Here is a 12,915-nt window from a genome sequence, read left to right on the forward strand (position 1 = left end):
TTATGCTCCCTGTAAGCTTACTCTCACACTCTATTTTTCCCTTCTTAATCAATCCCTTGGTCCTCCTTTGCTGAATTCTAAATTGCTCCCAATCCTCAGATCTGTTTTTTTTTTTGCCAATCTTCTTCCTTGGATTTAATACTATCTCTAATTTCCCATGTAAGCCATGGTGTGGCCACCTTTCCTGTTTTACTTTTGTGTCAGACAGGAATAAACAATTCTTGCTGTTCAGCCATGCACTCTGAATATCTGCCTTTGCCTGTCCACCATCATTCCTTTCAGTACCATACCCCAATCTATCATAGCCAACTCGCGCCTCATATCATTGTAATTTCCTTTATTAAAATTCAGGACCCTAGTCCTGAATCATCACTCGCCATCTTGCTGAAAAATTTGATCATGTTATGTCACTCATCCCCAAGGAGTCTTGCATAAATAGATTGCCAATGATTCCTTTCTCATTGCACAATACCCAGTCTAGAATGGACTATTGTCTATATGGTTCCTCAACATAGAAAACCATCCTGCATACACTCCAGGAATTCCACTTCTACGGCAGTGTGACTAATTTGATTTTCCCAATCTATATGCAGATTAAAATCACCCATAATTACAAATGTTTCTTTATCGCATTGCCTGTTTAATGCCATTCCCAAAATCAGAACTATATTTTGGGGGTCCATATACAATCCCTATTATCCCTGTTTTTTGCCCCTTGGTGTTCCTCAGCTCTACCCATACAGATTCCACATTGTCGGAGCTAATATCCTTCCTCACTATTACGTTAATTTCCTCTTTAACCAGAAATGCAAACGCCGCCGCCTTTTCCTTTTTGCCTGTGCTTCCTAAATACTGAAAATCCCTGGATGTTCAGTTCCCTTTCCTGGTCACCCTGCAACCATTTCTCCATAATCCCTACTATATCATAACCATTTACATCTAATTGCGTGATTAATTCATCCACTTTATTCTACATTATCAAATCCTTACATACATAGCTTAACTATATCATACAAACAGTTTGTCATTTTTATTTCAACAGAGTAACAGCAACAACCCTAAATCCCTTATCCCTTCCCCTAATAGCCCTCCCACCCCATCCCCCGAACTGCTGGCCACGAAAAGGTCCTTAAAGAAAGTGATGAATGGCATCCACCTGGAATAGAACCAGAGATCATGGGCGGATTTCTCCGATTGCCAACGCAGAAATCGCATTCGGCAGTCGGCCGGGAATCCCTTTTTGTGCCATTTTTCAGATAGTCCGCCCCTCCAAAATGCCGTACTCCTTGTCCGCCGCACGCCGTTGGGACGGCCTCAGGATGTCACCTGAGGCCATCCCTCGATGCTCCGCCCCCAATGGGCCGACTTCCTGACGGCATGGGACACGTGTCCTCTCAACTTTAGTAAACCTGGCGTGGCAGCTGTGGACTGTGTCGAGCGATGCCATAGCGTTCTGCTGGCAGAGGGGGCTTCGGTGGGGGCTGCGTGATTGGTGGGGTTGGTCCGGTGATGGCGAGGGGGGGGGTTACGGGTGGCAGTTTCTGGCAGGCAAGGTCAATGTGCACCCGGCACCTTGTTGTATGGCGCCGCCGCCGCCGTGCGCATGTGGGGCCATGGACCCGGCCATTCTGCGTCCGTATCGGCAGATAAAGCCGGGGGCTTTACTTGGATCGGCTGCTAACCCACCACCGGGTGGAGCATCGGTGCGGGGGATGCGGCGTCTTTTTGGTCGTAAGATCTTACGCATCCTCCAGGCATAGCTGCAGAATCGGAAAATCCAGCCCCATGTCAGAAATCGTTGAGGTCGAACTAGAGCCATGCCCAACGATTCCCCAGAGCTCCTTGAGGGGGGGAAGGCTGACATTTTGGCCTTTGCCTCTTTGGTGACTCAGAGGCGAGTCCAGCTTGGATGGAGGTCAGCGGTGCACCCAGGGCCTCGGCATGGTTAAGTGACCTGGCAGAATTCCAGGAAAAATTAAATATATCCTGAGAGGGTCGGAAGAAAGGTCTTTTCAACATTACTTGTCCCATTCCCATTATGTTTCACTGTTGCCCTGTTTGAATCTGACGCTTGCTTTCTCTGCATACCACCTTTCTTATTCCCCTTTCTGTCTTTTGTTTTTGATTTTCCCCCTCCTCTGACTCCTTGCATAGATTCCCATAACTTGCATGTTTTTGGAGAGAAGAATGCTGCACAGTTGCTTGTTGCGATTAATCTTTGTTCCCTTCCTTAGAGGAGCAGATAGGTAGACAGATTTTGGAAACGAGTAAAAACAACAGGATTGTGGTGATGGGAGACTTCAACTTCCCCAATATTGACTGGGACTCACTTAGTGCCAGGGGCTTAGTCGGGGCAGAGTTTGTAAGGAGCATCCAGGAGGGCTCCTTAAAACAGTATGTAGACAGTCCAACTAGGGAAGGGGCGGTACTGGACCTGGTATTGGGGAATGAGCCCGGCCAGGTGGTAGAAGTTTTAGTAGGGCAGCATTTCGGAAACAGTGACCACAATTCAGTAAGTTTTAAAGTGCTGGTGGACAAGGATAAGAGTGGTCCTAGGGTGAATGTGCTACATTGGGGGAAGGCTAATTATAACAATATTAGGCGGGAACTGAAGAACCTAGAGTGGGGGCGGATGTTTGAGGGTAAATCAACATCTGACATGTGGGAGGCTTTCAAATGTCAGTTGAAAGGAATTCAGGACCGGCACGTTCCTGTGAGGAAAAAGGATAAATATGGCAAATTTTGGGAACTTTGGATAATGAGAGATATTGTAGGCCTCGTCAAAAAGAAAAAGGAGGCATTTGTCAGGGCTAGAAGGCTGGGAACAGACGGAAGCTGTGTGGAATATAAGGAAAGTAGGAAGGAACTTAAGCAAGGAGTCAGGAGGGCTAAAAGGGTCACGAAAAGGCATTGGCAAACAGGGTTAAGGAAAATCCCAAGGCTTTTTACACGTACATAAAAAGCAAGAGGTTAGCCAGGGAAAGGGTTGGCCCACTGAAGGATAGGCAGTGGAATCTATGTGTGGAGCCAGAGGAAATGGGCGAGGTACTAAATGAATACTTTGCATCAGTATTCACCAAAGAGAAGCAATTGGTAGATGTTGAGTCTGGAGAAGGGTGTGTAGATAGCCTGGGTCATATTGAGATCCAAAAAGATGAGGTGTTGGCGTCTTGAAAAATATTAAGGTAGATAAGTCCCCAGGGCCTGATGGGATCTACCCCAGAATACTGAAGGAGGCTAGAGAGGAAATTGCTGAGGCCTTGACAGAAATCTTTGGATCCTCACTGTCTTCAGGTGATGTCCCGGAGGACTGGAGAATAGCCAATGTTGTTCCTCTGTTTAAGAAGGGTAGCAAGGATAATCCAGGGAACTACAGGCCGGTGAGCCTTACGTTGGTGGTAGGGAAATTACTGGAGAGAATTCTTCGAGTCAGGATCTACTCCCATTTGGATGCAAATGGACGTATTAGTGAGAGGCAGCATGGTTTTGTGAAGGGGAGGTCGTGTCTCACTAACTTAATAGAGTTTTTCGAAGAGGTCACAAAGATGATTGATGCAGGTAGGGCAGTGCATGTTGTCTATATGGACTTCAGTAAGGCCTTTGACAAGGTCCCTCATGGTAGACTAGTGCAAAAGGTGAAGTCACACGGAATCAGGGGTGAGCTGGCAAGGTGGATACAGAACTAGCTAGGTCATAGAAGGCAGAGAGTAGCAATGGAAGGATGCTTTTCTAATTGGAGGGCTGTGCCTAGTGGTGATCCACAGGGATCAGTTCTAGGACCTTTGCTGTTTGTAGTCTATGTAAATGATTTGGAGGAAAATGTAACTGGTCTGATTAGTAAGTTTGCAGATGACACAAAAGGTTGGTGGAATTGTGGATAGCGATGAGGACTGTCAGAGGATACAGCAGGATTTAGATTGTTTGGAGACTTGGGCAGAGAGATGGTGGATGGAGTTTAATCCGGACAAATGTGAGGAAATGCATTTTGGAAGATTTAATGCAGGTAGGGAATATACAGTGAATGGTAGAACCCCAAGAGTATTGAAAGTCAGAGCGATCTAGGTGTACAGGTCCACAGGTCACTGAAAGGGGCAACACAAGTGGAGAAGGTAGTCAAGAAGGCATATGGCATGCTTGCCTTCATTGGCCGGGGTATTGAGTATAAGAATTGGCAAGTCATGTTGCAGCTGTATAGAACCTTAGTTAGGCCACACTTGGAGTATAGTGTTCAATTCTGGTCGCCACATTACCAGAAGGATGTGGAGGCTTTAGAGAGGGTGCAGAAGAGATTTACCAGAATGTTGCCTGGTATGGAGGGCATTAGCTATGAGGAGCGGTTGAATAAATTCGGTTTGTTCTCACTGGAACGACGGAGGTTGAGGGGCAACCTGATAGAGGTCTACAGAACTATGAGGGGCATAGACAGAGTGGATAGTCAGAGGCTTTTCCCCAGGGTAAAGGGTCAATTACTAGGGGGCATAGGTTTAAGGGGCGGGGGGCAAGGTTTAGAGTAGATGTACGAGGCAAGTTTTTTACACAGAGGGTAGTGGGTGCCTGGAACTCGCTACCGGAGGAGGTGGTGGAAGCAGGGACGATAGTGACATTTATGGGGCATCTTGACAAATACATGAATAGGATGGGAATAGAGGGATACGGACCCAGGAAGTATAGAAGATTGTAGTTTAGTCGGGCAGCATGGTCTGCACTGGCTTGGAGGGCCGAAGGGCCTGTTCCTGTGCTGTACTTTTCTTTGTTCTTTGTTCTGAAATGAAATATTGGAGTTTTGGCATTTTCACTTAACAGAAAGGAACAACTCGCTCATCAGTTTGCTTTCCTCCATAATTTAAATTGTTTTTTTGCTGTGTGGTTAACTGTTGACACATTTTATATTGGGGTCTTTTATTCTCAGACATTGTTAATCTCACACACTGGCCCATGAATTTTGAGTTTGTTGGAGATGCAGGAAAGTAGAAATGAATCAATTGGCTTTTGACATTACCCTCAAATCAGAGCTGTGTGAAAAATAGTTTCATTGTTCGAATGTTTGATTAATAGCTACAATGCTGGCAAGAGCATATATGGGAAAACTACAGTAATACAGTGTGGACCATACTTTCTCATCATTGCCTTCTAATAGAAATCCATGTAAATGTTTTTAGGGTATAACAAGGACACAAAGTTAAAGTTCAGGTTATAGCAAGCAATTAGGAAGCAAACTGTTACGTTGTCCAATTTTACAAGAGGATTCGAGCACACGTGTAAGGAAGTGTTCCTGTTATTGTACCAGAGCTTTAGTGAGACCACAGCTGGAATACTGTGTGTGGTTTTTGACCTCCATATTTATGAACGGATATACTTGCCTTGGAAGGTTGCAATAAAATGTCACTAACATTGGGCGGCACTGTGGCAGAGTGGTCAGCATAACTGCCTCACAGCGCCAGGGCCTCGGGTTGAATTTTGGCCTTGGGTGACTGTGTGGAGTTTGCACGTTCTCCCCGTGTCTGCATGGATTTCCTCTGGGTGCTCTGGTTTTCTCCCACAGTCCAAAGATGTGCCCTTTAGGTTTATTGGTCATGCTAAATTGGTCATGCCCCTTAATGTCCAAGGATGTGCAGGTTAGCTGGGTTTACGGGGGTAGGACGGGGAAGTGGGCCTTGTTGGTGTGCTCTTTCAGAGGGCTGGTGCTGACTCGATAGGCCGAATGGCATTCTTCTGCACTAGGGATTCTATGAGTTGAAAGAGTTGCCCTCTGACAGGAGGTTGAATGAATTGGTCCCACACTCTATGGATATCTGAACAGATAAAATATATAAAATTCTGACAGAGTGGATTCTGTGAGGCTGTTTCCCTTGAGTCCAGAACCAGGAAACATAGTCTAGTACATGGTCTAGTACAATGGGTCGACCATTTAGGACTGAGATGAGGCGAAATTTCTTCACTCAAATTGCTGTGAATCTTAAGAACACTGTAGCCAAGGGAGGTGTGGTTGCTCCATCATTGACTATAGTCAAGACTGAGATACATTTTTGGACTTGAGGCAATAAAGGAATATAGGGGTTGGACCAGAAAGTGGGATTGTGGTGAAGATCATTTTGAATGGCAATCTCTAGGGACTGTGTGGCCTACTTCTTCTATTTCTTACTTTCTGATAACAAACTGTATTTGGTTCATCTGATTTTTCTGTTTGATTTTTTATTTTCTCCCTCCAGTGCAATACCTTGGGTAAAAATCTCAAAGATGTGGTGGATAAGTACAGCCAATACCAAGAAATCTCAGCCAGCCTTCTGCCGTGGCTTCAAGTTACCGAAGAAGCTGCAAAATCCCAGTTGGCCGAGGCCATTGCTGCAGATCCCCAAAACCTTCAAAAGCAACTGGAGCAAGTCAAGGTCAAAACCTACACATTCGCCAATAATTGCTCACATTTTCCTCAAGTCGCATTTTTTCATTGTACAAGTAATGTTGAAATTTCTATTTTGCTGTGAGTAGGCTCTGCAGGATCAGATGTCTGGGCACCAAAGTGTTGTTGAGAATCTGCGGAAAACCGTTGATGCACTTATCAGTACCGATGGTGATCTCTTGTTGAATCGTGATGAAATCCAAGATCATTTGGGTATGTTTTCAAGTCAGACGCATGAAGGCATATAATTTACTGCACAGAACGAGGTCATTCACCCTATGGTCAGTGCCAACATTTATGCTGCACACACGCCTCCCCACCCCCTTCGTCTGCATTATCAGCATTCCTTCTTATTCATAAGAACTAGGAGTAGGCAATCTGGCCCCTCGAGCCTGCTCTGCCATTCAATAAGATCATGGCTGATCTTTTTGTGGACTCAATTCCACTTACCCGCCCGCTCACCATCACCCTTAATTCCTTTACTGTTCAAAAATCTAACTATCTTTGCCTTAAAAACGTTCACAATCCTTTGGGTGAAGAGGTTCCTCCTCAACTCAGTCCTAAATCTACCCCCCCCCCACCTCTCTTATTTTGAGGCAATGCCCACTAGTTCTGCTTTCACCCGCCAGTGGAAACAACCTCCCTGCTTCTATCCTATTTATTCCCTTCGTAATTTTACATGTTTCTATAAGATCCCCCCTCATTCTTCCAAATTTCAATGAATATAGCCCCAGTCTACTCAGTCTGTCCTCATAAGCCAATCCTCTCAACTCCGGAATCAACCAAGTGAATCTCCTCTGCACCCCCTCCAGTGCCAGTACATCCTTTCTCAAGTGAGGAGACCAAAACTGTACACAGTACTCCAAGTGTGGCCTCACCAGCACCCTACACAGCTGCGACATAACCTCCCTGTTGTTAAACTCAATCCCTCTAGCAATGAAGGACAAAATTCCATTTGCCTTCTTAATTACATGGTGCACCTGCAAACCAACATTTTGTGATTCATGCACAAGGACACCCAGGTCCCTGTGATTTTTTACCATTTAAATAATAGTCCATTTTGCTGTTATTCCTACCAAAATGGATGACCTCACATTGAGCAACATTGTACTCCATCTGCCAGACGTAAAACACGTGGGGAATTGTTTGGATGTTATAGAGGTCTACAGCATAGAAGAAGCCCTTTGGCCCAAGTGCTCAGCTAAATACTTCTTAAATGTTATAAGGGTCTCTGCCTCCACCACCCTTTCCCACCACTCTCTGGATGAAAAGGTTTTTTCTGACATCGCCTCTAAACCTCTGGCCCCTTACCTTAAATCCATGTCCCTTGATCATTGAACCCTCCACCAAGGGGAAACGTTTCTTCCTGTTTACTATATCTATACCCCTCATGATTTTATACATCTCAATCGTCACCTCCCTCAGTCTACTCTACTCCAAGGAAAACAACCCCAGTCTATCCAATCTCACTTCATAGCTAAAACTCTCCAACCCCAGCAACATCCTGTTAAATCTCCTTGGTCCCCTTTCCAGTGCTATCACATCCCTCCTATTATGTGAATTCCAGAACTGTGCACAATTCTCTCGTTGTGGCCTAACCAACGTTTTGTACAGTTCCAACATAACCTCCCTGCTCCTAAACTCTATGTCTCAGTTAATAAAGGCAAGGATATCTTATGCTTTCTTAACCACTGTTCCACCTGCCCTGCTACCTTAAGGGACCGGTGTACACGCACACCACGATCCCTCTGATTCTTGGTGCTTCCCAGAGTCCTACCGTTTATCATGTATTCCCTTGCCTTGTTTGTCCTGCCCAAGTGCATCGCCTCACACCTATCTCGATTGAATTCCATTTGCCACTGATCAGCCCATCTTTAATTTGTCTAGAAGAGATTTGGAAATGTGCTTTAAATATTCATGACCATATGGGCTGCCTTCACTGGTCCATAGTAGTGAACAGGGACAATAACATTCTCAATGTTTGCCTCTCAATAGATGATGTGGTGCTGAGATATGAGAGTCTATCCAAATCGACCAATGACCGCAATGAAAAGCTGCGGATGACACTCACCCGGTCCCTGAGTGTTCAGGATGGTTTGGATGAGATGCTTGACTGGATGGAAGGTGTTGAAAAGAGCCTTGAAGATGAGAAGGATATGCCATTGAATTCTGCTGCCATTCAAGAGGCCTTCAGTAAAAACGCCGTGAGTATAAATGTCTAAAAATGAAATATGGTAAGCACTTGCGAAAATAATTTATCAACCACACGATGTTTAAGTTTTCATGTTTTCACTGTAAGCACTGGGGAATGTTTCAACGTTCAGTGTGTACCTTTGACACATGCGAATAACAATGGCAAAAATTTGAATCGAAAATAAAAAGTTCAAAATATTCATTGATCATCCAAATAGTTTCAGTAATCGAGATTAGAAGTGATGGGGGTCAAATTCCCAGAAGAAGGACTAACGTTTTCATTGGACAAAACTCTCCTGAGCATAAAACCATGGAAATATTTCAGATGTATTTTAAATTACAGAGATCATTAAAGCTTCAAATTATGAATATCAGTCTGCATTTTCTTTCCAAAAACCATGGCTGAATTATTTGATACTGAGAATCAGCAGGCTATCCGACTGTGGAAGATTTCATAGTGTATAATTTGATTCGTTAAGAGATTAGCAACAAAGCAAAATGCTATAAATTATTAAATTGTCAGACATAAAATGCGAAACTCCACCCATAAAGAATATTTTTGCTTTGGTGTCAATGCTGAGAGCTGACTTTGTGTGGTAATTTAAAAAAAAAGAAAACACACATATCTACATTTTCTGCTTGATCACGCCTGTGTCAGACCTGAAAGTCCTGGCATGGGTTTTCAAAAACTTCCTTTTACAAAGAGATGCCAAGTTGTCTTTGCTACCTGCTCGCACTTTATGATGGATGAGGTTAGTAAAAAATTGCTTGAGGATGAAAAATAAAATTTGGTTCCCTTTTCATCAGAAGAGTGGAAGTAATTGTTTGCAAATTGATGCACAGGAACAGGAAGAGGCCATTCAGCCTCTTGCACCTGCTGCACCATTCAATTAGATCATGGTTGATCTTCGTTCTGTAACCCCTAATACCTTGATATAAGAAAAATCTACCAGCCTGTGTTAATTTTCAGTTGAAACCCTCCACCCGGATTTGATTTTGGGGGAAAAGAATTCCATATTTCCGCTCCTCTTTGTGTGAAGAAGTTTGCAGAAAACTACACTGTTATGGGAACTCTGTTGTAAATTCCCATTAAACACCCAAAGGAATTAAATTCATACAAAGAAAGCTCCATTTGAAAATAGGGACGGGATTTTTTAATCCATCCCGCCGATGGGATCATCCGGTCCTGCCGCAGGCAAAACCCCCCCCCCTCCCCGTGATGGGTTCCATAGCAGCAGGACAGGAAAGCCACACAAAATGCCGTAGATATCAACAGGACTGGAAGATCCTGCCGGCAGCCAATGGCGAGCCATTTCTGCTGCCAGAAAATACACCCCGGGGTGGGAATGGGGCTGGGGGGGGTGCTGGGAAATCTTGCATCAGTCTTTTTTAATATTATCTGTGCAATATTAATAATCATGTAGACAAAATCTTTTAATTGCCCAATTGTCCCTTTCAATGGAGTCTTCTTTTCCATGATGACCAATTAGTGGTAATGTGATGCAGATATGGTATTCACCGCTATCTGTACAATGATGATCATGTTCCCAATGACTGGACCAGCATTATGTTGTCAAGTGTGTGGAGTGCATTAATGAAAGACAATTGTAAACATTTGATATGGTTTATAGTGCTTAAAGTAACCGTGAATTCAGAGAACTAAACACTTGTGATCTCTTTTGTTCAGGCGCTGGAACAGAACATTGCCAGTCGCCAAAGCAGTATCCGTGCGATTAAGGAGAAAGCCAACAAGTTCATCGCCACAGCAGACATGTCCAGCGCCTCTGCACTACAAGCAAAGGTGGACGAACTTGCCAAACGATTCACTTCAGCCAGTGGCCGGCAGAAGGAAAGAACAACCAAACTAGAAAAGCTCAGAGATAAAGTGGAGCGTTTTGAGAAGACGTACCAAAAAATCGAGCAATTTGTCACCAAGAAAGGTCTGTCTGTCCCTGAAATTGATGGCCCAGGAAAAGATGTCACTGAACTCTCACAGCACATGCAGGTAAACCACTGTTCATTTGTACCCATTTGGGAGAGGGCACTGTCGGTTTCTACAGCGGAAGAATTGCCTCTACAACAATTGCCTCACATCATCTTGTTCATTTTGCATGCATGTTTTTTAAAATTAGAGTCTCATTTAGAATCATGCTTGGATAAAGGTAAACAAATTATCCTGTGTACGGTTGAGGAGTGTGAGGTTACAGAAGATCAGCTGACAGGACCAAGGAACCAATGTATTTTTGATTAAAATCTCCCTATTTATAAATTAACTTAAAACCATCAACTTGAAAATAGTTTTCAATTTGTTAGCAGTTTAAAAATTGCTTAAAAGGGCAAAACCATTACCTGGGGTTTCTTCATGTCATGTCTGGGTCTGTTCGAGACTAATTGATAGAGATAGATTGCTATGATTAGTCAATAACTCCATTATCATTGTATCTTACAACCACCAAGGAGGTAGAAGGTGAATTAAGTGGACTGTTGCCTTAGAATCATAGAATCCTTACAGTGCAAAAGGAGGCCATTCAGCCCTTTGAGTCTGTACCGACCCTCTGATGGAGCACCCTGCTGAGGCCCACGCCCCCACCCTATCCCCATAAGCTGACTCTAAAGGGCAATTTAGCATGGCCGATCCACCTAACCTTCTCATCCACTAATTCTTTTGTTTCTGTGTGATGTAAAGCCAACCTTGGTACTTTGTCCACGTGATTTGTATTTGCTTCTGACATGAAGTGTATTGACAGTATCTACTGTAACCTGAACTGGAGGTGTAGCGCCATCACAAAGGACATCTTTCTGGCCCATCCATTCCCATTGGTGCAGTGTTCTCCACTAACAATCTGCCTCTATTAGTTTCAATTGAAAACAAATAATTTCATGTTCAAAACATGAGGCTCAACATTGGGACCTCACGCAAGACGATGTTGCATTTGCATTCCTCATCGCCTCACACCACACCCCTTTTTTTTTAACAAACTATTTTATTGAGGTATTTTTTGGCATTGTAAACAGTTACAGATAACAGAAATGTGCAAACATCAATATAAAACCAATACTTCAATCAAACCATACTGCACATGCCCGCTCCTCTCCCCTAGACACTACCCGCCTATTTATCCCTCCTACTCTACTCTAATCCTCCCCCCCCGACGTTCACTCTCCCGCAAAGAAGTCGATGAATGGTTGCCACCTTCGGTCGAACCCCAGTACAGGTCCCCTCAAGGCGAACTTAATTTTTTCCATTCCCAGAAAACTTGACATGTCTGAAAGCCATAGTTCAGTCTTCGGGGGTTTTGAGTCCCTCCATGCCAGCAGTATTCGCCGCCGGTCTATTAGGGAAGCAAAGGCCAGAACATCTGCCTCTTTCTCCCCCTGGACTCCTGGGTCTTCCGAAACCCCGAAGATTGCCACCCCTGGACTCATCACCACCCTTGTTTCAAGCACCCCACAAATCCCTCCCAGTACCCCCTAAGCTTAAGACATGCCCAAAACATGTGAACATGGTTCTCCCGCGCATCTAGCGCACCTAGCACACTTGTCCTCTACCCCAAAGAATTTGCTCATCCGAGCTACCGTCATGTGGGCCCGGGGAACGACCTTAAATTGAATCAGGCCGAGCCTGGCACATGTTGCAGTTGAGTTTACTCTACTCAGGGCTTCCGCCCACAGCCCGTCCTCCATCTCCCCGCCAAGCACCTCCTCCCATTTGAGTTTCAGTTCCTCCGTCTGGGACTCTTCGCCCTTCATGAGCACCTTGTAGATATCCGAGACTCTACCCTCTCCTCCTTCTCCTCTAGAGACTATTCTGTCCTTGATCACTATTGGCGGGAGGCGTGGGAAGGATGGGACCTGTCTGCGTACAAAGTCCCGCATCTGTAAGTACCTAAAGTAATTTCCCCTTACCAGCCCAAATTTCTCCTCCAAGCCCCTCAAACCCGCAAAGCTCCCCTCCAGGAACATATCGCCCACCCTCTCCAAACCCGCCCGCCGACATGTTCGAAACCCTCCATCCATGTTCCCGGTAGCGAATCAATGGTTATCACATACTGGAGCCCAGACAGACGCACCCCCCCCCCCCCCCCCCCCCACATGCCTCCTCCACTGGCCCCATATCCGCAGGGCTGCCCCCACTACCGGGCTGGTGGAGTTCCTGGCCGGCGACAGCGGTAGGGGAGCCGTGACCAGGGCTGCCAAACTGGTGCCCCTGCACAAAGCCACCTCCACTCGCTCCCAGATAGACCCCGTACCCACCATCCACTTCCTTATCATGGCTATGTTAGCCGCCCAGTAGTAGTTGATCAGACTCGGCAATGCCAGTCCCC

At 45.1% G+C, this 12,915-nt stretch overlaps 1 protein-coding gene across 20 annotated transcripts in view; it reads left to right on the forward strand.

The window, feature by feature from the left end:
* dst (dystonin) overlaps positions 1 to 12,915 on the forward strand; it is a 779,292-nt gene that overhangs the window by 505,828 nt on the left and 260,549 nt on the right. For all 20 annotated transcript variants that reach the window (XM_072498412.1, XM_072498427.1, XM_072498428.1 and 17 more), the window contains 4 exons: positions 6,210 to 6,386; positions 6,487 to 6,610; positions 8,393 to 8,601; positions 10,278 to 10,595. In XM_072498412.1, the coding sequence (XP_072354513.1) occupies positions 6,210 to 6,386; positions 6,487 to 6,610; positions 8,393 to 8,601; positions 10,278 to 10,595 (828 nt within the window). The remainder of the gene's footprint in view (positions 1 to 6,209; positions 6,387 to 6,486; positions 6,611 to 8,392; positions 8,602 to 10,277; positions 10,596 to 12,915) is intronic.

The sequence above is a fragment of the Scyliorhinus torazame genome, chromosome 4 (assembly GCF_047496885.1).
Source record: "Scyliorhinus torazame isolate Kashiwa2021f chromosome 4, sScyTor2.1, whole genome shotgun sequence".
In the NCBI taxonomy this organism is placed as follows: Eukaryota; Metazoa; Chordata; class Chondrichthyes; order Carcharhiniformes; family Scyliorhinidae; genus Scyliorhinus; species Scyliorhinus torazame.